This window comes from Malus domestica, chromosome 15 (assembly GCF_042453785.1).
Source record: "Malus domestica chromosome 15, GDT2T_hap1".
Taxonomy (NCBI): Eukaryota; Viridiplantae; Streptophyta; class Magnoliopsida; order Rosales; family Rosaceae; genus Malus; species Malus domestica.
In genome coordinates, this window is record NC_091675.1 from 9,041,506 (window position 1) to 9,067,424 (window position 25,919).

Consider the following 25,919-nt stretch of genomic DNA (forward strand, 5'->3'; position numbering starts at 1 on the left):
AAAAAAAAAAAAAAAAAGCATCTCCAACAGATAATTTGTTAACCCACATGACAATTTGAAAATTAAATTTTTTTTATCACAATTTTGCTCCACATATAAAAAATTTACTAAGTTTTATTAAATTAATAGTCTTATTAAATATTAAATTAAGACTCTAAGGGGGCGTTTGTTTGCCCTCACTAAGTGGGACTGGACTGGACTGGACTAGCTGTTAGTCCAATACTGTGTTTGTTCGATGCTGGGACTAACATTAATGAGACTAAAGGGGACTACCATGGACAAAACCCTTCACTAAGAGGTCTTAGCGAGACCCCCCAATAACCATGGGACTAACTAAGACTATCATCTCTCGTCCTCGTCATGCTCAACAACCACTCCCGATAGACTCCTAATCATCTCCGGTCACCTAGATCATAATAAAATATTAATAATTTATATATTAAATAATATAATATTAGAATTTGTTATTATCCAGCTTCTTAGTCTAACACTGCACCAAACGCTTCACTAAGTTAGTCTAGCTTAGTCTAGTCTAAACCAGTCCAACTTAGTCCTTGAAGCTAGTCCAGTCCGAGATAGTCCGGCGCAACAAACGCCCCCTAAGGGATCATGAGAGAGCAGAACGTTTCGTCCTATCATAGTGACAAATTTGTTTTTTTTTTTTTTTTTTTGAAACAGAACCAAGGCCGAAGCCGAAACAGCAAGAGAGCCAACGAATGGCGAACACCAAACAGGCACAAAGAGAAAAGACGATGGAAGGGGATACAAACAAGCAGACACTACAACCAGGTTGAGTGTCACCCCAACCACCGCAACTACAACTCAAGGCGGACAAGGAAGACCATCCTTATTCAGAACGTGCACCAACGAAGATGGGGGTCTGTCAACCCAAACCCGATCACACATCTCCGGGCAGCCAACCGACGCAAGAAAGTCCGCCAAAGAATTCGCTAATCTTGGAACCCAAGACCAGCGACAGAACTGGAAAGCTTCACTCAACTGCTTGACCCGAGCCAAGATAGGAAAAGCCTCCCAACTGCCAGAATCCAAATTGCCAGAAAGACAAGAAATGGATTCACGAGAATCCGACTCCAAAATGACAGAGCTACAGCCCAAAGCGGAACCCAATTCACAGCCACGCAATAACGCACAAGCCTCAGCCGCAGCAACACTGGGGGACAAGATAGCATACCTCGCAGCCGCCACAAAACTCCCCCCCTCCGCCCGCATAACCACCCCAACAAAACCCGATTTAGACCCCTGAGACCAGCTAGCATCAACATTGATTTTAAAGAAAGGAGAGGTTGGAGGGATCCACCGAGGAACTAAACACTGCCGAGCAGGACCCACCAAATTTTCAATCTGCGACAAACCCTCGGCCTCCCAGTAAGACCCGACAGCAAAGGCAACCTCCCTCAAGACGGACATAGGATGAACGGGGACCTGATTAAAAACAAAGTTGCAACGAGCTTTCCAAATACTCCAACAAGTAAAAGCAACATAAGATTGAACCCACGTTACCTCAGCCGAATACCCTAGAGAAAGATTGAACACAGCCTGCAACCAATTCGCCCACGAAGTGATACCCTCCCTATCCAACCGATAATTAAGAGCACCACCAAACCAAATGGCTGCAACGCACGGACACATGAGGAATAGATGCTCCACAGATTCATCCTGGCAAAGACAAATGGGACACACTGGGGAAGGGGAAGAACGCCGACGGAAGAGCACCTCTCTAGTGGGCAGGGCCTTATGCAAGGATAACCAAAAGAAATGACGGAGTTTATGAGGCCCTCGCAAAAGCCAGACCATGCGCCATAACTGCCTTGGAACCAAGCGAGCACCATGCTGGCGTTGATCCCGTAGCCCGACAGACCGAGATTGCAGCCAGTGGTAGCCCGATCGAACTGAATACTTCCCATTCTTACTCACATCCCAAACTAGACGATCTTGCCGACAAAGATCACCAATAGGGGTAAGACAGATAGCATTTTGCTCCACCTCCGATATAAACTCTTGCAAAAAACTAATATCCCACGTATGAGACTCCGGCCGAATAAGAGACTAAACCCTTAAGCTAGGAGTAACCGCAACCTCCCCAATCGGAACAGGATGTCCCACAGGTAATGATGGAAGCCAGCGGTCCACCCAAACACGTACATCCGCTCCACTCATGATTTGCCAGTGAGAACCATTCCGTAAAACCTCTCTACCAATCAGAATACTACTTCAAGCCCAGGAAGCCCTCCCACCTTTTTTGGCATCCCAAAAAGAACAGTGCGGAAAATAACGAGCCTTAAGAACTCGAGCCCAGAGGGAATTCGGATCAGTGATCAACCGCCAACACTGCTTAGCCAACAAAGCGTCATTAAATTCACCGAAATTCCGAAAACCCAAACCGCCCATCATCTTTGGAAGACCAAGAACAGCCTTAGAAACCCAATGTGTCTTCCTCCGATCCCCAAGACTGCCCCACCAGAACCCAGCCACCAAAGCATCCAACTCCTGACAGACAATAGCGGGAAATTTAAAAATGTGCATCGAGTATACAGGGATTGCTTGAACCACAGCCTTGATCAAGACTTCTTTCCCAGCTCGGGATAAAGTACACTGTTTCCAACCTTGCAACTTACCCAGAATTTTTCCTTTAATATAGGCAAGACCACGTTTTTTAGATCGCCCCCAAATAGTTGGAACACCTTAATAAGTTCCAGGATTAGCAACCGCTGGAATGCCAAGAACATTAACCAACTCATTGGAAACTTGCATAGAAACATTCGCCCCAAAGTAAACACTCGATTTTTGCAAATTAACTTGCTGACCAGAAGCCTCACAGTACCACCCCAGAATGTCCACCAGATTCCGACAATTTTTAGTATCAGCCTTTAGAAAAAGAAGAGTATCATCCGCGAAAAACATATGAGAAATGACGGGCCCCGATACTCCAATCTTCACTCCGTCCAACAGATGCGAATCCACTGCCTCTTGAAGTAGAGAAGAAATGACCTCTCCAACCATCAGGAACATATAAGGGGAGAGAGGATCCCCCTGCCTGAGACCCCGAGAAGGAGTGAACTGCTGTCCGGGTTGACCATTAATGAGGACCGCAAACTGCACCGAAGACACACACCTCATAATTAAATGCCGCCATTCACTGCAAAATCCCATCCTAGCCATAATAGCATCAAGGAAGTCCCATTCCACACGATCATAGGCTTTCTGCATATCCAGTTTAATACCCATCTTAAACTTATTTCTAGCTTTTCGCCCTTTTAAGAACTGAAAAAGCTCATGAGCTATGCCAACATTATCATGGATCATCCGACCAGCCACAAAGGCATTATGCGAGGGAGAAATAATACGCGACAGAACACCCTTTAACCGATTCGCAAGAACCTTAGCCAGCACCTTATAAGAGTAATTGCAAAGACTAATGGGACGAAATTGCGAAACCGACTCCGGATGTGAAACCTTAGGAATTAGAACCACGTGGGTAGCATTGAGCGTACACGGGTTGGCAGATTCATGCATCAAAGATTTGATCAAGCTGTTAACATCATCCTTCAGCTGCTCCCAAAAGGATTGATAAAAAATCCCTTGGAAACCATCCGGCCCGGGAGCTTTGAGGCTGCCCATATGTAACGCAGCCTCCTGAACTTCCTGCTCGGACACCGGCGCAATTAACGCCTGATTCATAGCCTCAGAAACATCCTGGTGAAGACAATCCAAGATAGAACCCCAATTCCTAGGACCCCCCGACTGGAATAAGGAGATAAAATGATCCTCAACTAACTCCCGGACCCTGCGGGGATGCTCAACCCATTGCCCATCCCCATCCATCAAAGTGAAGATCGTGTTCCGCCTGCGACGTTGAAGTGTAGATTGATGGAAGAATTTAGTATTTGCATCACCCTCACGCAGCCATTGAACACGAGATCGTTGATGCCAATAACTTTCCTCCGGAGGTCATCAAGTAATATGACTTTATAATAGTAAATAATTTTTTGGGTGTAGAAGAATAGAAGTTAAAAAGTTAGCTACGTGGACGAGAGATAATGTTAGGGCCCCTCCACAGACAAAGTGGCCTCCCTCTTCCCTGCAATTGCGATGCGACCTCCCAGTTTATTTATTTTTTATTTTTTGAGATTTAAATTAAATATTAAAAAATCAAGAAACAAAATTAATGCAGAACAACAAAAATCATTTCCATGTTTCTTTGACCACAAAACCCGTAAAGTTGTGTTTAAGTGGTCGTTCACCTTTTTCGAAAGATGTTTCAGTTTTTTTGGCCTTTGCTTTTGTCACCACAATCATTTTCCATGTACTCGTTGTTTTTTTTTTCCTTAGATTTGGTAACTTTTTTGAAAAGAAGCTTATGAGGAGGGTCCAGTTGGATGGACAAGGAACTTAAAAACACAAACCAAAGTATAAACTTTACTTAATATTGTCACAAAGTTTCATGTAATGTTGGGAAAAAAAAATTGTTCAATTTCTTATGTGCGTATGTCTATAATTGTAACATATTTACTTATTATGAAATAAATATGTAGGGAGTCAAAGAACTCGAGAGTAGCAGAATGAATGTGAATCATATTATTTATTACTCCTAGTTTATTTCATTTCTGGTTTTGAAAGCATGGAATTACTGATTTTAGGGTAGGTTTAGTAAAATTGGGGTTTCTAATGATTTTACAATATTCAAGTGTTGAACTAATCAATTTTAAAAAATGGTGAGTCAATAAAGATGAAATCCGAGTGATGTGATGGGTTTATAAGAGTGTCAATTCTGTTTCACAATCAAGATTTAGCTTTTCATCATTTAAACTAGTTGCCAAATTATTATTTAGATGTTAGTTGAAGAAAGTCAAAAGTTGGAATAAATTATTAGTTCTTATAGACTCTATCCTTTTTGGGAAAGTAAATATATTATAAAAAAACATGTTTATAAACAACAAGCGTTTGTAGTCCAACGGTTAGGATAATTGCCTTCCAAGCAATAGACCCGGGTTCGACTCCCGGCAAACGCATTTTTGCATTACGTAGGCAAAATCTTCCAGTTTTCATTAGCTATAAGCGATTGTTGCTCTATTATCTTCAATTTTTAATTTATATTATTACCTAGGCAAAATAATTCTCTTTTTCTTGTCAAAAAGAGAAACAAATAAAACAAAAAATAATCTACCACGGCTGGAAGTTGAACCAATTTTACAAATTTTCCAGTTTTAATTTGCTACATTATTACGTAGGCAAAGTAGTTTTCTTTTTCTGTTCAAAAATAATTTCCCGCTGTTGGGAATCAAACCTAGATTAGACAAATTTTTCAGTTTTAATTTGCTATAACGGATTGTTGCATCTTCAATTAATTAATTTATATTATTACGTAGGCAAGTGGTTTTTTTTTTTTTTTTTTTTTTTTTGTAAAAAAGATAAGCGAATATTTTATTTTTTCTGTACAAAAGATAATTTCTGCGGCTGGGAGTTGAACCCAAATTAGACAAATTTTCCAATTTTCATTTTCTACAACGAATTGTTGTTTTATTATCTTCAATTAATTTATTTATATGATTACGTAGGCAAAATAATTGTTTATTTATTATAAATTATTTAATTTATAGTATTGCATAGGCAAAATATTTTTCTTTTTTCTATCTTAAATTATTTAATTTATATTATTGCATAGGCAAAATAATTTTCTTTGTTTTGTCAAAAAGATAAACAAATAAAACAAAAAATAATTTTCCACCACTAGGAGTTGAACCTAGATTGGACAAATTTTCCAATTTTTACTTGCTACAACGGATTGTTGTTCTATTATCTTCAATTTTTTCATTTATATTATTACGTAGGCAAAGTAGATTTTTTTTTGTCAAAAAGATGAACAAAAAATAATTTTCTGCTGCTGAGAGTCAAACCCAGGTTAGACTATATTTTTCAATTTTAATTTGCTACAACGGATTGTTTTTCTAATAGCTTCATTATTTTGTTTATATTATTACATAGGTAAGCTACTTTTTTTTTTTTTTCCTGTCAAAAAGATAAACAAATAAAACAAAAAATAATTTTCCGCTGCCGGGAAGGGAGGAAGTGGTGGTGGGGAAAATAGTGGGTGGACAAGCTAAATTAGGATGCCTGACATGGAAAGAGCAGAGAGGAAATCTGAGGTGGAGATGGAGGGAAGGGGAGACCGATCGAGTTGCGCAAGAAGAGAGAACAAAAAGGAAAATGAAAGTGAGGGAGAGAAGAAAAAACGAAAAAAACCACCACAGAGGGTGGAATAGCCATCACATAGGCAGCCACCACAAAATAGGATGGAAGAGCCATCACAAAGAAGGATGGAGGAGGTGCCGCCCCTTAGGGTGGCGGGAGAGGCGACCAACTGATCAAAATAGGGTTGTGCGAAAGTGAGAGATGTCGAGAGAAGGAAGAGCACTCACACCATTACATAAGCCGATCGAATAACTCAAAATATGTAAACAAATTAACTGTTCAAAGCTAGCAAGAATCCGCTGTAGCAAATTAAAACTGGATTATTTGATTGAAACCAAGTTGGGCTCCCGGCAGCGGAAATTTCTTTTTTCATCTTGCTTGAGTAGTTATTCTCTCGTGTTTCGAAAGAAGACTTGTCCTTACCTCTAAAATGGCGGTGAAATCAATCAGTTTAAAGATGAAAATATATGGTATTATTATTTTGTTAGTGCAGATTACATCACATTTTCGTGAGGAGAAAAAGTATGTACTTCACCAAAGAATTCACAAAATTTACTAGAAAGAATAGCTTAAAAAATAACTAATTTTGCTGAAAATTGAACTGCAATCTCATGAGGCAGTGTATGAAGCATTTCTAGAGCCAAATTCAGTCGTTGGAGCAGAAGAAGATACTGATAAATAAACTGCACTCGGCCTCGGCCTCGTATCCTGCAATTCGAATAGCTTCTCATTAGGGTTCATAAAAATTTGCACCACCTTCCTTATCTTTGGTCTTAGTATGGAATATGTGTGCAAGCATGCAAGCCCTACAATCAAGGTCCTCTTTACTTGTTCCTCCTCATATTTTCCGTCCAACGTTTGGTCCACGCAATCAAGCAACGCATTTTTCGCGTACAAATTCCAAACGTGTTCTACTAAACTGTGATCGTCCATGAACCCTTTTGATCTTCTCCCACATACCACTTCTAGTACCACCATTCCAAAGCTATAGACATCTGATTCTGGGGTAGCTTTCGCGGATAACCCTAGTACTTCCGGGGCTATGTACGCTGGAGTTCCTGCCAAAGGGATTGTAATTGATGAGTCTTGGAACATTAGTCTAGCTAGCCCGAAATCGCCTAGATGAGCATTGAAATTGGAGTCCAACATCACATTATTTGGTTTAATGTCTCTGTGCACCACGGGGTTGCCACACTCTTCGTGGAGGTATAGTAATGCTGATGCCAATCCTGTTAAGATCTTGTACCTTGTTTTCCAATCAAGGTAGGGTTTTCCAATGTATTGCTCGAGGCTTCCATTAGGCATGTATTCGTAGACCAGGAAACGATGGTCGTATTCGTGGCACCAGCCTTGGAGTTGCACTATGTTCTTGTGCCTTAAGCGCCCAATGGTGCATATTTCTGCCAAGTACTCCCTTTCACCTGTTTTGGATTTTGAACATACAAATTGTCTCAGTAAACAGAAATCAAAAGAAACTATTAGGAAAATAATTGCAGTAAAAAATGATGCATTGATTATATTTTTGTACCATATTGTGTGTAATATTTGTGACATATGCGTGACACGAAATGTAGTACAAGAATGTGGTTTAAATGGTTGTCATGTAATTCTTTTCTTTCCGGTAAATTAGAAAACAATGCAACTAGAACAAACCTTTTTTGGAGGTTGCTGAAATCTTCTTGACAGCAACAGTTTTAGGAGGATGTGATGAGAGGATGCCTTTGTAAACAACTCCAAATGCACCTGCACCCAGCAGATTTTCCTTACTGAAGTTCTGAGTGGCAATTAAAAGCTGTTTGTAAGTGAACATTTCCGGGGCATTTGCAGCTGTTCTTGACTGGCTTTCTATGTCCTCTCCATCCCTATGATTTCTCTTCACAACTTTCAAAATCAAAGGGTAAGTGCAGGCTATCAAAATTGCCACACCCAAGAAAATAGGAAGATCAACGGCCCATATGTTCTTAATATTACTGTGATGATCTTTGTCAGGAGGCCCTAAGGGTATTCCTGGTAACTCCACTGATGTGAAAACCCAATCAAGGACTTGATGGGTCTCTTGGAGGGTCCCGCTGGAGGCGGTGAAGCCAACATAAACTGATCTTGGGACAACTTTGGACATGTCAATTGATTGGTTGAGGATGCTGATCAGTGTTGCTGGGATGTCAGTGTACCCAGCAGAAACTTGGAGGATCTGACTCCAAGCATCATAGCCAATTGTGAATCTGATGTCTCTTCCACTCTTGAGGTCAATTCCTGTGCTGTTGAGACTCTTTGCCACAACTGGGTTCATTACGCTTGTTGTGTCAATGGCAATGTGGTTCCCATCTGGATCATCAAATTCTTGGTTCATGAAAGTATCTAGCTCAATGGCCATTTGTTTAACCACCCCACCTAATTTTTAGACAACATCAATCAAGTATGTAAAAAAAATGTACATGCATATGCATAATACGTACGCTCGCGCGCGCGCGCACACATATATATATATATATATATTCTACAATACCAGAGTTTTTAAATTTGGTAAATTCTATATTTCTAATCATGAAACGTAGTTGTAATAAACCACATTATATGACGTGTCAAGAGTTCATTATAACTGGTCTTGATAATAGACAAAACAAGTAAATTTTACGTTTACTGTGAAACTAGTGTAACTAGTAAATGTGGTCCGACTAGCATTAGTTAAAAAAAAATTACGCTGCCTTCCAAATCTAGAAATAAAACTTTAATAGGAAATATAACTAACCTTGAGTTGATCTATCAAGGAGTCCAAGCAACGAGCCATAGCTATCAGGTGGAGAAGGACTAGTGTCCTGTGCAAAAACAAATGCCATTCCATCCCCAGATCCAGTTGTGTTTGGAAAGGAAGAAATCCTAACAGTAAAGGTGGTGGAGATAAACGCCGGCCAGGCAATCACCGGGAGGTGATACAAAACCCTTCCAACCTTATACAATTGTAAGGAAGAGGATGAACTAGAATTGGCTTCTTGTGGCTCTGGTATGAGGTTCAAATATCCATTATTTGCGGTCACCGAGCCCATGCATATTAGGTCACCATTGTTACAGCTTTGAGGAGTGAAGGTGGGGAAGGAGAAAGTTGTATGTGTTTGATCGTTCATGGAGTACACAAAGGCTTGGCTGCTGATGAGAAAGGTAGAGAAGAAAAGAAAAAACATGGTTAACTGTAAATTGGAGGGAGCCATAGAGGTTTTGACTTAAAATTGGGTGGATGTTCGTATGTGCATATTATATATAGGGAAATAAAGTTTTTGTTATTTTAATATGGATTCCTACTGCTACTGAATTTTATGTTGTTTTTAGTTAATGTTTTTTTTTCTTTGTAGTTTTGTGACAGGGGAACTTTGAATGGAGTTTTGGGTAATAACCCATTAAAATATTCCATTGTTTGTATATGGTTTTATTTAATCCTATTTGTACATGGTTTTTCCAAATCCTATTTTAAATGTTTTTATTACAAACGGATATTGTTAACCTTTTATTTGTACCTTCCCGATTATCTACTTAACTCTCATGTCCATCTTATAACGTTACTTGATGATGATAATTGTCTACTTGTCTAATTATTCTTTAAAAATCAACTAAATAGAAATAGTTTTACTTTTTATGGCTCGTTAAAAGTGATTTTAAAATAACTAAAACTGCTTTTTGTGAAATTGATTTTGAATTTCAAAAGACGTTAAGTGTTTTTTTTGAAAGAAGTACCAAATATGTGATTTTTGAAAGAAACACTTCAAATGCTTTTCCAAGATCCAATATTGGATTTTTTATAAGAATTGGTTTCAAAAATATTTTCACCAAAAACACTTCAAGTCATGTTTAAAACACTTCCAAACGAGTTTTTAATTAATATTTTCAAAATTTCAGTATTTACGTGAGAAATATTATTCATCAATTTATTGAATAACTGTTAGATGATTAAACGATTTTAAACTTAGTTAATATTTGAAATAATAATCTGTAAACACTGACTAATTTTAAATAGAATGAGAAGATTGATAGCGATTTCATTTTTTTAATCCTATTTGTATGTGATTTAGTGGCTGCACATACGACAGGATTTGACTGTTACATTGAGTAAAATTTTGACCAATGAACAAACTTTTGTTTTTTCAGATTTGGAGCTTTAAAATATAAATACTACCAGAAAAAGACAGAAGCTTGTTCAAGGGTAGCACCAAAAACCTTATCACCAAATTAAAAGCAGTAAACGGTAAGACCCCGCTGGTAATAGGAAACAAACGTAAGAATATAAAGACCTTATTGTGCTTTTCTTTTTTTCTTTTTTATTTTGGGTCTGGCAGTTGGTCCGACTGTGCACACCTGGTTTACATGCAAAAAAGGTTAAAACGACATAATTATGGCTCTTAAATTAATACACTTGGTTAACATGCAAAAAAGTGTGAAAAAAGCAAATCCAACTTAGCACATATAATCAATCACGCTTGGTATACATGCAACCATGACTTTGTATGTTCTTGCAATGTTGCGAGAGAGCCCGGGGCCACAAGGGGGAGGGAGGGACAGTGATTAAAATTAACACATATAGATGAAAATTACTTAGTGGTATTAGTGTATCACATAGTTTGTTTGACCAGTCAAAAGAAAGGCCTTCAAATAATGGAGTTAAACTTTTGCCTGTGAATTGATAGATAGAAGGAACTTGATATATGATGTAGATTGAAGCCTAAAAACTTATTTGTTTTTCGGTTTTAACATATAATATTTTTTTCAGAAAATTCTATTCTAATCTTTGTCTAAGATTACTTTTTGAATAAAACCTTATCTAAGATTAAAAACTAATTCTAATCCTTGGCATTTAATTGTAACTTTTTAATATTAAATAGGTTTTAATAATTATTGAGTTTTTTGTTTGTAGGTTATATATTGACTCCCATAAATAATAAAAATGTTATTTATCATTGATAGTTATTATTAAGTTCCCATAATAAGAAAAGTCATATACTATAATATAATTTTCATTGTGCGTGAATTTCTCCATATAAATTATATGCATATTATGTACATATGTATGTTTAGATACTATAGTTACGTACCGATACATTTGTACCGACATTTTTGTACCAATACATTTCTACTGAAAGTTATGTACCGATATATTCTTACCGAAACTTACAAACATATACTTCTGTACCTATGAGTAATATAAGGTACCGAAAGTTATGTACCGATACTTCCGTACCTATGAATAAAATAAGATACCGAATGTTGTGTATAAATTGATTTCGTTTTGTTGTTGAATTTTTTTAATAATGAGAATTTGAATTTTGAATAAATTTTTATCTATTAATATGATTAGAGCACAAAATAAAAAACATAATTATGGATGGGTAAAGAATTTCGAATGGTAAGTTTACAAATAATAAATGTGCTATAATTACTTAAATATGATAAGTTTTAAAAATAGGGATATATATTAGATTTTGAAAACCTTTCGGGTTAAAATCTAAAAACAATCTTATTGAAGCCTTAAAATCTAAAAGCCCCATATTTTTTTGAACGATTAGTTAAATCATACTTCTACAGTACGATGATGTAGTATAACGGTCTGACAAATGATTTTCCGCACGTATTAATAACTATTTGTTAGATACCGGTGCCAAACGACAAAGAAAAATATGCCGTTTTATTTTCTATGCATGAATTGTTAAATGTACGCTACGTCATATAGAAATTTGGGCGCGAAAATGCATACTATTAAATTATGGCATTCCAATGAATAATGTTAATTCTAATCCATGATTAAGCAAATAAAAAAATGTCACACTAACAAATAAGAGACTATGAATATGGAAGTTAGAAGTTAAAGTCTTTAGCTTGTAATTTTTTGTTTTCTTTTTTTCTCGACATCATTAACATATGAGTTAGATGTTCGCGAGGGTTCAAAATAATATACTACAATTCAGAATAGTATAGAACTTGAGAAGTAAAATAAGGAATTGCAAAGACTAAATCTGAAACAAAGCATTTTATTTTCATCCATATAGGATTTGAGTACAATTTCACAGCTCTAATGACAAAAAGATACAAGAAGAACCTGAAATCTTAAACATCAGAAACTGTCGAGCTTTGTTCTTTGAGATCATCACGTCTAATCCCTGCGTTCATACTTCCGAGCCCATATGTGTTTTCCATTGATCCTAAACTTCGAAACTCGAGTACCTTTCAGAACACGATCAACATAAACTACGGTACTCAACACCAATTTAGCAAACAAAGGTTGTTCGTTAGGAGGAACATTTTCCATTTGCACATTTTCCACACAGGTTTCAGATCCCAAAAGTTCCATGAATAACTCCTTGACCTCATATTGTGACACAGGGAAGCCTCTAGAAAATGTTAGGAACATAGTCCGATCATCCACGGACAGTTCAAGAAAGGGGCTCCAACCCCATAACCCTCCGGTGGGAACACCATGGTCGATGGAGCTATCGGGGTTCACTATTTTCACGTTACCAAACAGCCCGTTTGGGAATAACGGGATTACAAAAGTATCCTCCGGACTAAAATGTGCATGGGACAGAGGAAACAAAATCCTCTGCAAAATGTCGGTAAAAATTCTAGCACAAACATTGGTAACGAAATTTTTTACCCCACTGATTAATGTGTATCGGTTTACGCTGATGATTTGGAGTGAAATTTCCTTCCCCAGGAGCCTTTTAGTAATGCGTAGGCTACCACCATTGGGTGCAGTTCTTGAAATGGTTCTAGGGCAATCGGTAGACTCTAGGTACTTCAAACATTGGACAGCGTCGTCAGCTAAAGCACTGAGTACAGCGTTTGGAAGCCTCACCATCCTGTGCACGAATTTGTTGTAGCCCTTCTCCTGAAGGAAGAGCCACAACGCCATAATCATCAAGGACTCCGCTACATCACGGTGGAGAGTGAGCACCAATCGAGAAAAAATTTCTCGATTAGTGTTGTTGAGAGTGTGGAGTGTCACTTGGCTAATTACACTGGAGGAGGACATTTTGATTGTGAGGTGGTAGGTATGTAAGAGAAGAACTAAGAATGTTGTATGGTAAATAACTGGTACAAAGCTACATTAAATAGGTGAAAAAGTGTGGGGTCCTTGATGTCACGTGACAACTCTCATTCATGTGATAGTTACATACACAAAACAGTTCAATTAAAAAATAACATGTGTTTAAAATTGATAGTCACGTTAGGTAAGTTTTATGGCACCACAAAGCACACTAGGAAATTTCCTAAATTCAAAATTTTAGATTAGGATAATGCATAGCAAGTTGTTTATAAGCACAAATAGATGCATGACAATTGTTCTTCGAGTGCAGAAGTTTTTATAACCTCCCGTATATGATTTTTATTTTTTTTTCCTGGCATCCGTTCTTAAATTCACAACAACTATCACTTTGATTGGATTTCGTTCACGACATCCATATCCGGTGTAATTAATGTATTTAAATTACCTCTCTGGAGATAACATGCAAAGTGAGAAGCGTTACGGTTGTTGGATGCAGAAAATGACAACAATGTACACAGATTCATGTACGAGATTAGTTGTTTTTCTTCTTTTTATGAAAAAAATTAAATTTAAACCCGCGGCTTTGTTGAATTCAAGAACTAGTTACATTGACTCACCAAGTTTAAATGGAGACAAAGATGCTGTCAGAATGGCGCATGATTCACGTTCAAAGTAAAAGCTTTGCAACTCCATTTTTGAAGATAATCTTCTTAAAAATTGGGGTATTTGGATTTTCATCATTGGATAAAATTGTAGTTTACATTCAAACCAAGTGTTATATAATTTTGATTTTAATCACTATTCTATTTCATTATTTATTTTAGGTACAAATTGTATTTGTAGGTACATCTAAATTCAATCTAAAATTCAAATTTTACTGAAAAATCTTATTTAAGGATGACAGTTTGGTTTGTAAATAAATGATGACAGCTATACTGCTAATAAGGATTATTTTTAAGGGTATTGTTATTCACACTTTCTTTTTTTATCTCCCATACACCCTTATTGATTTTTGTCTATTGATCTTCTTCCATTCATTCGATCTGACGGCCGAAATTTGAGATGAATGTGTGAAAAATAAAAAAGAATGCGTGGATAGCACCATCCTTTTTAAATCCATATACTCCACACGTTCTTTCACTTGGAACTTACAAAGATAATTTGTTGTTAGGGGACAAAATTGGTGCAGTCACTCACTTGGCCCCTATCTCTTTTGATTCAGTAAAAAAAAAAAAAAAGGATAGCTAGAGGCCAAGTGAGTTACTACACCAAAATTTTATTCTATATCGATCAACAATTGAGTTTTGTTTTATTTTGTTATGAATTTTTTTTGGAAAAAATAGTATCTAGTCCTTAGTTACTAATGTTCATTGACTGAGATTTTATTAGTTTTCAAATTTTGATTGAAGTCCTTAGCATTAATGTGATAATGAATTTACATGTTAATTACATAATTTTTTAAAATAAAAATTAGTAATTGATTTAGGGTTTTAATACTCACACCTCTATTAAACTCCTAATTAATTTTTTATTCAAACATTTCCAAAATAAAAATTAGAATAAGTTTGTACCTATTAGTTTTTTTTTTATATAAAAATAATCTCAATTTTTTTAATCTTAAATGTACCCATTCATATAATTTTCAATTTTTTAAATCTTAAATGTACCATTCTTAAATATACCAATTTGTTATAGGTAAAATGTACCCTTTTTAATACAAAATGTACCCAATTTTTCAATATAAAATCCATTCAATTTTTTAATCAATTTTTAAAATTATATGGGTACATTCTTTTTCGTTGATTTGAGAATGTATTCATGTCAAGTTTAATCACAAAAATTTACTAATGTTATTAAGCCTAATATCTTCTTTTTTATTTCCTCTGGTTTTGAAGAATGTACCCATGTTTTGGTACAATAATTTTTTTTTTGTTAATTTGATGAATCTACCTATATGTGTGTGTGTATGCACACACTATAATACTGAGTATAATTTATATTTTATTATTTTTAATCCCACAAATTATGGGTTTTATTTAAAATCTCATTAATATAAACAAATACAATTTTTAATTTTTAATATAAAAACTATAGTAGCTTACATTATTCCATTAATGTCAGGGACTTCGATAAAAAACTAAAAACAAATAAGGTTTCAATCAAAGAATATTGATAGCTAGGGACCGCATTTAAAATGTCCCTTTTTTTTTATTCCTAACAAAGATAATACTGTGATACGTAATAAAATGATTGATCGAATTATTAAAATTATATTTTGTAAATTATATAACGTGATTCTATATGATTGAATTATTACTTAAATGTTGATTGAATAATCCACAAGTATGTACTAGATCGCTCACATTTGTTGATCTTAACTTATTGAAGTACAGAATAAGAAGGATGGTTCTTTTGCCATTGAACAGTCAAATTTGGACCCTGAATAAGATTGATTAGTTAAAGGTCAGATGCGTAATCAAATGATTAATTGACACGTATGTGTAAGATACAAAATCAAAAGATTTCTCATATTTTCAAAATTTGAATTCATGTGATTGAATTTTTGGACACGTTAAGCACAATGCTGATTTGATTAGTTAAAGGTATATTCAGAAGCGAAATCAAATAATTGATCGACAATTATGTGTACAATACAAAATCAAAGATTTCTTATCTTTTCTTAATTTGGATTCATCTGATTGAACTTTTGGACACATTGAGCACAATGCTGGTAAAACAATAGACAAGGGATATTTTTAAGAATAGAAACATTGAGTAAACCCCAACAAAAGAGGGTTGATGTAAAACAAAAATATTTAACAAGAAATAACTTGCAAACAAAAATGAGTAAATAAAAAGTTCAACTAAAGAGCAGCTCCATTGGAAGCCAACAAAGAAAGAAATCCAAATTGGCTTTTCTATCATGCTTCAATTAGAAATCTTATGACATAAAGTAAACCTCTCCAATAAGCGCTCTCTCTTAGAGTAACTCCATTGGAACTCCTAGTCCGATGGACCGACGATTTTTGCAACCCAATAACCTGCAAGCTCCTGTCCATGCAGGCGTGTGGATGAAGGGGGCCCGAGTGAGAGGCCCGGCACAAATCGGTGGCTCGAAAGCCCGAGGGCCAGGTGACGCCAGGTTGACGTCAGGGCGACGTCAGCCACAATATAAAATTAATAAAAATGTAAAAAATTAATAAAAAAAAGTAAAAAATTAGAAAAAATGTAAAACCTAGCAGGCTTCGAACTCAACGGCTCTCGCCGGAGTTCGTTGCCGAGGCTGATGATACACCCATAGACAAATGGCAGAGACTAAACCCAAGGGTTTCAACTCGAAACACATAAAAAACCAGAGAATAACTCAAGCAATTGAAGTAGGGCAATAACCTCACCTGGGTTTGAGAAATGGAAGCTTGAAGCTTTTGGCTTCAATGGTGGATCACCCAAATGGTGCTCTGGTGATGCATGCAAGGATATATTCGAGTTCCTCTCATCCAAGGGATTGATATTTCTGAGTTTGTTAGTTTGATTTGCTTCAGTTTCAAAGAAGAGGAAATATGAGAGCTCTCGAAGCTGTAGAAAGAGAATGAGAATGTTGAGAGATTAAAGAGCGAGAGAGAGAGATTTCAGAAATGAGGGGGAAGGGTTGCGTCGGTAGAGAGAGAGTGAAAGAGAGAGAGAGAGAGAGAGAGAGAGAGCTAGAGAGATGTGGGAACCGACTGACATGGGAAAGATTTTGAATAAAAAATCAGAAAAAATTAAATTAAATTAAAAAAAATTGATTTAATTTTTTCTATAAATATGTTATCATCATCTTCCAACTTACACCATAATTTTATATTTTCTCAAATACTTTGGATTGTAATTTCTTATTTAATTACACATGGTACAACGAGACCGATTAAAAATCCTATCCGAAATTACAAATAAAATTATTTTGTTTTATTTTATAAAATAAAAAATACTAATATTTTATTGCATATTGCCATGGCTATTTAGTTTAGGTGTGGAGATGCAAAAGGCAATTACTGTTCACTGGAGGCTATTCAATAATGAGTTGCCTTAGAGGGCCTTTGCAACACTAAAATTGCTCTTACTTTCACAGTCGGGCTGACTACATTGAGGTGGATTGCCTTATGGTGTGAGATTTAGTAACCAACAAATTTATCCAAGTTAGTTTTGTTTCCTCAAAAGATAAAATTGCATATTTATTTACTAAGTCACTATCTCTCAACAAGTTCTTGCACTTTGAAGAAAGTTGCTTATACCCTTTAACTTTAAGGGAAATGGATCATCTCCAGATCCCTTCCTCCTAATTCACCAAGTTCAGGGACCCACTTTAAAAGTTATAAAAACTTTATCCGTTTGATTAAATTTCAATGGCCCGGATCCCCGAACTTGGCAAATTAGGTGGAAGTAATCCAGAGATGATCCCTTTACAACTTTAAGGGGGTGATAGAGGACACGTGGCTTAGGGTTAGAGTTTAGGGATTGGGGTTTAGATTCTTTTTCAAATTTAATATATATGAAAGTAAAAAATTATTTGGTTGAATAAATCAAACGAATAATTTTATATATGTGTGAACTGTCAATTTAGTCATTGAATTATCACCTGAGTGAAAATTAGGTCCTTAAACTATTTTTTTTCTTCAGAAAAATGAGTCATTGAATTATAAAAATTTGCAAATTACATCCCCTAATATTAGATTCGAAGCTACCATATTTAATTTTTCGTCAATTTAAGTCACATTACTTGCAAGTGATACACATTGGAGAGTAGAGTGGTAATTTTTCATAAAGAAATAGTGTATGGAGTTAATTCTGAAGGGTAAATTAGACATTAGATTCACAACCTACATGAAATGTTAAGAGCTTATAGGCGAGAAAATGACGGTATTACACTCTAAAGTGTGTCAAGTGACTTAAGTTGACAAAAATTGGATAAAATAGCTTTGAATATAATAGTAGAGATGAAATTAGCAATTTTCAATGAATTTAGGGACTTATTATACTAAAAAAATTAATTTAGGGACCTAATTTTCACTAAGGTGATAGTTCAGGGACTAAATCGACACTTGACCCTGCGAATATTTTTGCTCACCACGCTCAAGTGATGGTGATGCTCACCACCTCATTTATCACCATTTGACTAGTTTAAATTTCGAGATCTGTGTAATGGATAGATATAAATCTCAAAATCTAAACTCATTTAATAATAATACGTAGAGTAGTGAGCATTACAACCACCTTAAATAATGAGCAGAAATGCACCCATTTCTATTAGACCATTCAGGCAACAATTTTTAGATTAAATTTTAGAATTTTGACTTTTTAATTTAGGCCCAATTTGTATTTATTACTTTTTTTTGCCAGGTTCCTTTTAGGTTGTGTTTGGGTTAGGAAATTTCTTATTACTTTATTTCCAATGTTTGGCAAAGAAAGGAAAATGAGCTAATTTGAGTAATGGTTTGTGGACTTTAGTCTAATTAGAGCCTTGATCTTTGAAAAAAAAACTGTTAGTTTAGATAAAAACTTATTACAATGTGTAGCAATGGTGTTTTGGATAACTTCGTTAGAAATTTTGTCAGTTTTGTTGCTCCTTTAAACTGCCTATAGACAAAATTTATAATGGAGTTAGAATTACTCTAGAAGACATTTGCTCTAACTTGTGAGTCCATACCAAATTCATAAATCAATATTTACGGATTGTTAGGTTATGCATCAAAACTCTAATTGGGCCATAGTTTAGGGCCAATACTCTAATTTTCACAAGCAAGATTTTGTAATAGATGCCCCGGATTTGCATTCTCCTCTTTTTCTTAATTTTATTATGTTGAAAATACTGGTGGGTAGTGAATGCCCACAGTACTTTGGAAGAGTTTTCAATGCCACACACAGAGATTTTCAATACCCATGCAAATTGAACTTGACTTTGGGAATGCAAGATATCATATTGTAAAAAAGGATGTTGTAAATTTCAAATGTAGTAATACGAGTTGCTCTATAAATAGAGCACTCGACTGCAATCAAATGACAGCAGAAAATAGAAAGAAAGAAAGAAATCTCTTCCTCCATCTTTTATTTGGTATTCTCTTGTGCTATCGTTTTCAGTGTGACATTTTATACCTGCTTCGTTCCATTCACTAAAAAGGTTATCCCTCTAACTCTTACATATTTATAACACGTTATCAGCGCGAGTCTCTAAAATATAACTATTCCTCATTCCTCTTCGCCGAAAGAAAAAATATTTCCTCTAAGGTTTTTACTGTTCATCTTCTTCCTCTGCCTCAACTGCGCGATATATCCTCGCGACGAACTGTTTGCTCCATGCCTGCTTCTAGTTCTCAACCTAACGGTTACATGCATATTTGATTTCTTGTTTGGTATAGATATTGATTACTAACCCAGTATTTATTTTTACTGCAATCCAAGATGGTGCGGTACAATCGCCCATCTTGAACTGCAAATTTAATCTTATTGCAAATTTTAGGTGGAGCGGTATCATCGCCTATCTTGGACTGCAAATTTAATTTCACTGCAAATTTTAGGTGGAACGGTATAATCGCCCGCCCTACCCTGCATATTTAATTTTCCTGCATTTAATTTCATTGCAATTTTAGGTGATACAGTATAATCGCCCACACTACTATGCATATTTAAATTTTCCTGCTACTTGAGTGGTGCGGAATAATCGCCCATTCTATGTTACATTATTTCAATGAGAATGGTGCGGTACAATCGCCCTCCTCATTCACCCTGAAAATCTTGAGCCAGAAGTTTCGAGTGCTTATCATTTTGGCCTGAAGATCAAAATGAAAAATTTGTAAGAACCAGAAGTTCTAACATTATATTCCGCCATGACTACATATTATTACAAGTTCTTACACATCTCATTCTCTTTCAAAAAAGAAAATGGTGAACTTGGCAAAACTTGATTATGCTGCCCTCGACATTACCGGGAAGAATTACCTTGCCTGGGTACTGGATACCAAGATCCATCTGGAAGCAGGGAATCTTGGAGATACCATCAGGGAAGAGAGCAGCTCATCCTCTCAAGAGCGGGCGAAGACTAAGATTTTTATTCATCGCCATCTTGATGAGGCATTAAAGAGCGAGTACTTAACGGTTGAAGATCCGTTAACTCTTTAGAATGCATTGAGAAGTAGATACAATCACCAAACAACGGTGATTCTTCCAAAAGCTCGCTATGAATGGACTCACCTAAGGATCCAGGATTTCAAGTCAGTGGCATAATACAATTCTGCGTTGTTCAGAATTACCTCTCAGCTGAAGCTCTGTGGGGATACTATTACTGAGAAAAATTTGCTGGAAAAGACTTTCAGCACATTTCATGCCTCTAACGTGTTCCTGCAGCAGCAGTATAGAGCACGAGGCTTCACTGAATACAACCAGCTGATATATGTGCTCCTGGTAACTGAACAGAACAATGAGCTACTGATTAAAAACCATAATTCCCGACCTACTATATCTGCACCATTCCCATAAGTGAATGCTGCTTCCCTTGAAGTGAACGCCACATCCTCTGATGACGATCATCATAAACGAGGACATGACCACAAGCGAAGTCGGTGAAACAGGAAAGGCAAGAACCATGGTGGTCAATTTCACAACCAGGTTCCGAGGCATAATTCAGGCCCGAGCTTTAAAAATGTAAATTGCCACAAAGGCAAAGCTCACATGAACAATGCTCCTAGGAACTCTGAATGAGCCTGCCATATGTGTGGTCACAATGGGTATTGGGCGCGTACTTGTCGTACCCCAAAACATCTGGTGGATCTGTATCAAGCCTCCCTCAAAGAGAAAAGGTGTCGAGGCCAATTTTCTCGACCAGGCTAAACCAATGGATAACCTGATCAAGTGTGTGACTTATCAGGACAGTTGAACACATGTTTCAGACTTCATTATGGAAAGGGGGAATGAAGTATACCGGTCCGACTGAATCGTTTATGTTTGATGTACTTTTATTATGCTGAACTTATAGTTTAAAACTAGCATTTCAGATTCAATAAAAGTGGCATGTAAATTTCTTGTTATAACTTGCTTTTAACTCTGATTTCCTTAAACAGAAAGCATGGATAAAAATTATAGTCATTCTCAAAACATGAGAAATGGGGGAGACATTTGTCTTGCAGACTACGCAACTACGCATACAATACTTCGTGATCGAAAGTATTTCTTAAGCTTGATGCTTACAAGAATAAGGGTACAACAATATCAGGAAAATCAGATGTAATTGAAGGCTCGGGTAAAGCCCATATTATGTTACCAAATAGAACAATATTGTCCATATAGAATGCATTGTATGTTACTCGATCTACTCGAAACTTGTTGAGTTTCAAAGACATACGTTTAAATGGATACCACATTGAAACGAAAAGTGCAGAAAATGTGGAGTATCTATGCATTACCTTCAATGATACCCAGAAGCATATATTGGAGAAGTTGCGTTGTTTGTCGAGTGGATTGTTTTATACATACATAAAGACAGTTGAATCACATACTGTCATGAACCAGAAGTTCATTGATTCAAAAGTTTACATGCTTTGGCATGACTGTCTGGGTCACCCAAGATCTACCATGATGCGTAGAATCATTACCAACTCTAATGGACATCCATTATTGAGCAGACATATTGCTATCTCAAATGATAACCCTTGCAAGGCTTGTTCTCAAGGGAAGTTGGTAATCAGACCATCACAACTAAAGGTTGATGTTGAATCCCCATCATTTCTGCAAAGAATTCAAGGGGATATTTGTGGACCTATTCAACCATCTTGTGGACCATTTCGATATTTTATGATTTTGGTTGATGCATCTACCAGATGGTCACATGTTTGTCTCTTATCTACTCGAAATTGAGCTTTTGCGAGACTTCTTACTCAGATAACTAAGTTACAAGCACAGTTCCCAGATTATCCCATTAAGTCAATCCGACTTGATAACGCTGGTGAATTTACGTCTCAAACTTTTGATGATTATTTCATGCCATTGGGCATTGATGTTGAACACCATGTTCCTCATGTCCATACTTAAAATGGTTTGGCAGAAGCATTGATTAAGCGGCTTCAGTTAATAGCTCGCACTCTGCTTATGAAAACCACATTGCCAGTTTCTGCATGGGGACATGCCATCCTACATACTGCATTATTGGTTCGATTGAGACCTATAGCCAACCACCAATACTCATCAATACAACTAGTGTTTGGGCATCAGCCATACATTTCACATTTACGAGTTTTTGGTTGTGCTATTTATGTGCCTGTTGCACCCCCGTAACACACTAAAATGGGACCTCAGCGTAGACTGTGAATTTATGTGGGTTTTGATTCACCATCTATCATTAGATATTTGGAACCCTTGACAAGTGATATGTTTACAGCTCGTTTTGGCTGATTGTCACTTTGATGAGACAATTTTCCCGTTATTAGGGGGAGAAAAGACTGTTCCAGAAGAATGGAAAGAGCTGACATGGGTTGTTCCCACATTGTTTCATTTTGATCCTCGAAGCATTCAATGTGAAAATGAAGTAAAAATGATCGTTTATCTTCAAAGCATTGCCAATCAAATGCCATATGCATTTAATGATGCTATGAAAGTGACAAAATTGCATATACCAGCTGCAAATGCATCTGCAAAAATTGATGTCCCTATTGGACAAAATAAAATCTGGTGCACGCCTGAAGCGTGGTAGACCACCAGGTTCAAAAGATTCAGATCCTCGAAAGAGAAAGACAAGGGCACATTTTAATCCAAATGAAATCATTCAGGAAAAGAGAACGAATGACAAATCTACAATTCATGATTCTGGACTTCCAGAAAAAGAAAATGTCCTTGATGAGACACATGTCCCTGAAGAGACAAAAGTACATGAAAGCAAAGAAATCTCCATAAATTATGCATGTACTAATGAATTTTGGGATCAAAATAAAATAATCATTGACGATATGTTTGCATTTGTAGTAGCCACTGAAATCATATTAAGTGATGATATTGAGCCCCGCTCTGTTGATTAATGTAAACAGAGACAAGATTGGCCTAAGTGGAAAGATGCAATCCAGGTAGAATTAAATTCCTTGGAAAGGCGAAATGTTTTTGGACCAGTAGTCCAAACCCCACCTGGTGTAAACACCATGAGTTACAAATGGGTATTCACAAGGAAACGCAATGAGAAAAACGAGATTGCAAGATATAAAGCACGACTCGTTGCACAAGGTTTTTCACAAAGACCTGGAATTAATTATGAGGAGACATACTCTCCTGTAATGGACGCAATTACATTCCGTTACTTAATAAGTTTAACGGTTTCAGAAAAACTTGACATGCGACTTATGGATGTCATCACCGCGTATCTATATGGAGAATTAGATACTGACATATATATGAAAGTCCCAGAAGGACTTAAGTCGCCTGAAACATCTAACAAATCACGAGGTATGCTCTCGATCAAATTAAGGCGATCATTGTATGAGCTAAAACAATCTGGATAAATGTGGTATAATCGTCTCAGTGAGTATTTGATCAAAGAATGATACATCAACAATGTCATTTACCCTTGTGTGTTCATTAAGAAATCTCATTCTGGATTTGCTATAGTGGCAGTATATGTTAATGATATGAGCCTAGTTGGAACTCCTGAAGAGTTACATAAAATTGCTGAATATCTGAAAAGCGAATTTGAAATGAAAGACCTTGGAAAAACGAAATTTTGTCTCGGCCTGCAGATCGAGCATTATGCTAGTGGAATTTTGGTTCACCAATCAACTTACATTGAAAAATTTCTGAAGCGATTTGGTATGGACAAAGCTTATCCACTCAGCACGCCAATGGTCATTCGTTCTCTGGACATTAAGAAAGATCAATTCCGTCCAAAAGAAGATGATGAAATAGTCCTTGGTCCAGAAGTACCATATCTGAGTGCAGTAGGTGCTTTGTTGTATGTAGCACAATGTACTAGACTAGATATAGCTTTTTTAGTCAACTTGTTAGCAAGGTATAGCTCTGCTCCAACAATTCGTTATTGGAAGGGTGTCAAAGATGTATTGTGATACCATCGTGGGACAACAGACATGTGTCTCTTCTACTCAAAGAACTCCACAAATGACCAAGTCTTTGTTGGATATGCAGATGCTGGTTTCCTATCTGATCCGCATAAAGCTCGATCACAAACTGTATATGTGTTCAAGAATGGAGATACAACAATCTCATGGCGCTCAACAAAGCAAACATTAGTTGCCACATCTTCAAATCATTCAGAAATACTTGCTTTACATGAAGCAAGTCATGAATGTTCTTGGTTAAGATCAATGATTCATCATATTTGGAATTCATGTGGTCTACTTTCAAAGACAAACACTCCATCTGTCGTTCATGAAGATAATGCAGCCTGTGTTTCCTAAATGAAGGACGGATTCATCAGGGCGATAAAACTAAACATATATCTCCAAAGTTTTTCAGTGCACATGAGCTCCAAAAGGCTAAAGTTATTGAAGTCAGACAAATACGTTCTAATGAAAATCTGGCAGATTTGTTCACCAAATCTCTACCAAAATGCACGTTTCAGAAGTTAGTGCAAAGTATCGGATTACGTCGACTTACCAAACAACTAAATTTGGAGAATGCGGAATCAAGAGGAGATACATATCAGGGGGAGCACCCATGATACATGCATATTGTACTCTTTTTCCTTCGATTAGGATTTTTCCCACTGGGTTTTTCCTATCAAGGTTTTAACGAGGCAACATAAGCATATTTAACACTATATCAACAATCCAGGAAAAGTTGTACTATTTTTCCTTCGCTATGGTTTTTTCCCACTGGGTTTTTCCAAGTAAGGTTTTAACGAGGCAACTGATGTTGATATGTGGGCATCCAAGGGGGAGTGTTGAAAATACTGGTGGGTAGTGAATGCCCACTGTACTTTGGTAGAGTTTTCAATGCCACACACAGAGATTTTCAATACCCATGCAAATTGAACTTGACTTTGGGAATGCAGGATATCATATTGCCAAAAAGGATGTTGTAAATTTCAAATGTAGTAATATGAGTTGCTCTATAAATAAAGCACTCGACTGCAATCAAATGACAACAGAAAATAGAAAGAAAGAAAGAAATCTCTTCCTCCATCTTTTATATGTTATTCTCTTGTGCTATCGTTTTCAGTGTGACATTTTACACTTGCTTCGTTCTATTCACTAAAAAGGCTATCCCTCTAACTCTTACATATTTATAACATATTAGAATTTATAATAGTTTTAAATATTGAAAAAATAGAGGGAAAATCGGAAAAGTAACCCACATACTCTTTCTTTTAACGTTTATTATAAATATTTCGGACAATATTTTTTTATGAAATGTATGATATTCATTGATTGGGAATTAATAAATATGATACCTACGACAATATTGACGATATTAAATAAGAAATTGATATTCATGCACTTATTTTTATTTCTCACAACCATGTTAATTTTGATCATTGATCTTCTTCAATTCATCGATCTGATGGTCGAAATTGAGAGGCTATGTGAGAAATAAAAATGTATGGATAGCACTACCTTTTTTTTCTCACAATGGGTTTGCTCATAACCCAATATTTCATAGTCGGCCAAACACATGGAAATTGATTTTCATTTTGTTCGCGAACGCTTTCAACGGAAAG

General features: G+C 36.3%; 3 protein-coding genes and 1 non-coding gene across 4 annotated transcripts; 1 reads left to right on the forward strand and 3 right to left on the reverse strand.

Annotated features, from left to right (window-relative positions):
* Nucleotides 1-822: 822 nt before the first annotated feature.
* On the reverse strand, nt 823-2,178 carry LOC103425739 (uncharacterized). Its single transcript, XM_008363834.2, has 2 exons — nt 2,092-2,178; nt 823-1,677 (listed from the first exon to the last, which is right to left on the reverse strand). The coding sequence occupies exons 1-2, from the start codon at nt 2,176-2,178 to the stop codon at nt 823-825; spliced, it is 942 nt and encodes a 313-aa protein (XP_008362056.2).
* Nucleotides 2,179-4,958: 2,780 nt separating this feature from the next.
* Nucleotides 4,959-5,030, forward strand: TRNAG-UCC (transfer RNA glycine (anticodon UCC)). Its single transcript has one exon. It is a non-coding gene; the product is annotated as a tRNA-Gly (tRNA).
* A 1,789-nt stretch (nt 5,031-6,819) lies between these two features.
* Nucleotides 6,820-9,254, reverse strand: LOC103400252 (probable L-type lectin-domain containing receptor kinase S.5). Its single transcript, XM_017322803.2, has 3 exons — nt 8,960-9,254; nt 7,864-8,601; nt 6,820-7,631 (listed from the first exon to the last, which is right to left on the reverse strand). The coding sequence occupies exons 1-3, from the start codon at nt 9,252-9,254 to the stop codon at nt 6,820-6,822; spliced, it is 1,845 nt and encodes a 614-aa protein (XP_017178292.2).
* Nucleotides 9,255-12,343: 3,089 nt separating this feature from the next.
* Nucleotides 12,344-13,222, reverse strand: LOC103400251 (uncharacterized). The gene has a single exon (XM_008338905.2). The coding sequence runs from the start codon at nt 13,220-13,222 to the stop codon at nt 12,344-12,346; it is 879 nt and encodes a 292-aa protein (XP_008337127.2).
* Between the last annotated feature and the right edge of the window lie 12,697 nt (nt 13,223-25,919).

What these genes read in the sequence shown, in the direction of transcription:
- LOC103400251 (XM_008338905.2), bottom strand. Translation starts at nt 13,222, where the DNA reads ATGTCCTCCTCCAGTGTAATTAGCCAAGTGACACTCCACACTCTCAAC.
- LOC103425739 (XM_008363834.2), bottom strand. Translation starts at nt 2,178, where the DNA reads ATGAGTGGAGCGGATGTACGTGTTTGGGTGGACCGCTGGCTTCCATCA. An exon ending in TTCCGATTGGGGAGGTTGCG is followed by an intron (nt 1,678 to 2,091) that starts GTTACTCCTAGC and finishes TGTCTTTGCCAG; the next exon opens with GATGAATCTGTGGAGCATCT.
- LOC103400252 (XM_017322803.2), bottom strand. Translation starts at nt 9,254, where the DNA reads ATGGGCTCGGTGACCGCAAATAATGGATATTTGAACCTCATACCAGAG. An exon ending in CCTTGATAGATCAACTCAAG is followed by an intron (nt 8,602 to 8,959) that starts GTTAGTTATATT and finishes TCTAAAAATTAG; the next exon opens with GTGGGGTGGTTAAACAAATG. An exon ending in TTCAGCAACCTCCAAAAAAG is followed by an intron (nt 7,632 to 7,863) that starts GTTTGTTCTAGT and finishes AATCCAAAACAG; the next exon opens with GTGAAAGGGAGTACTTGGCA.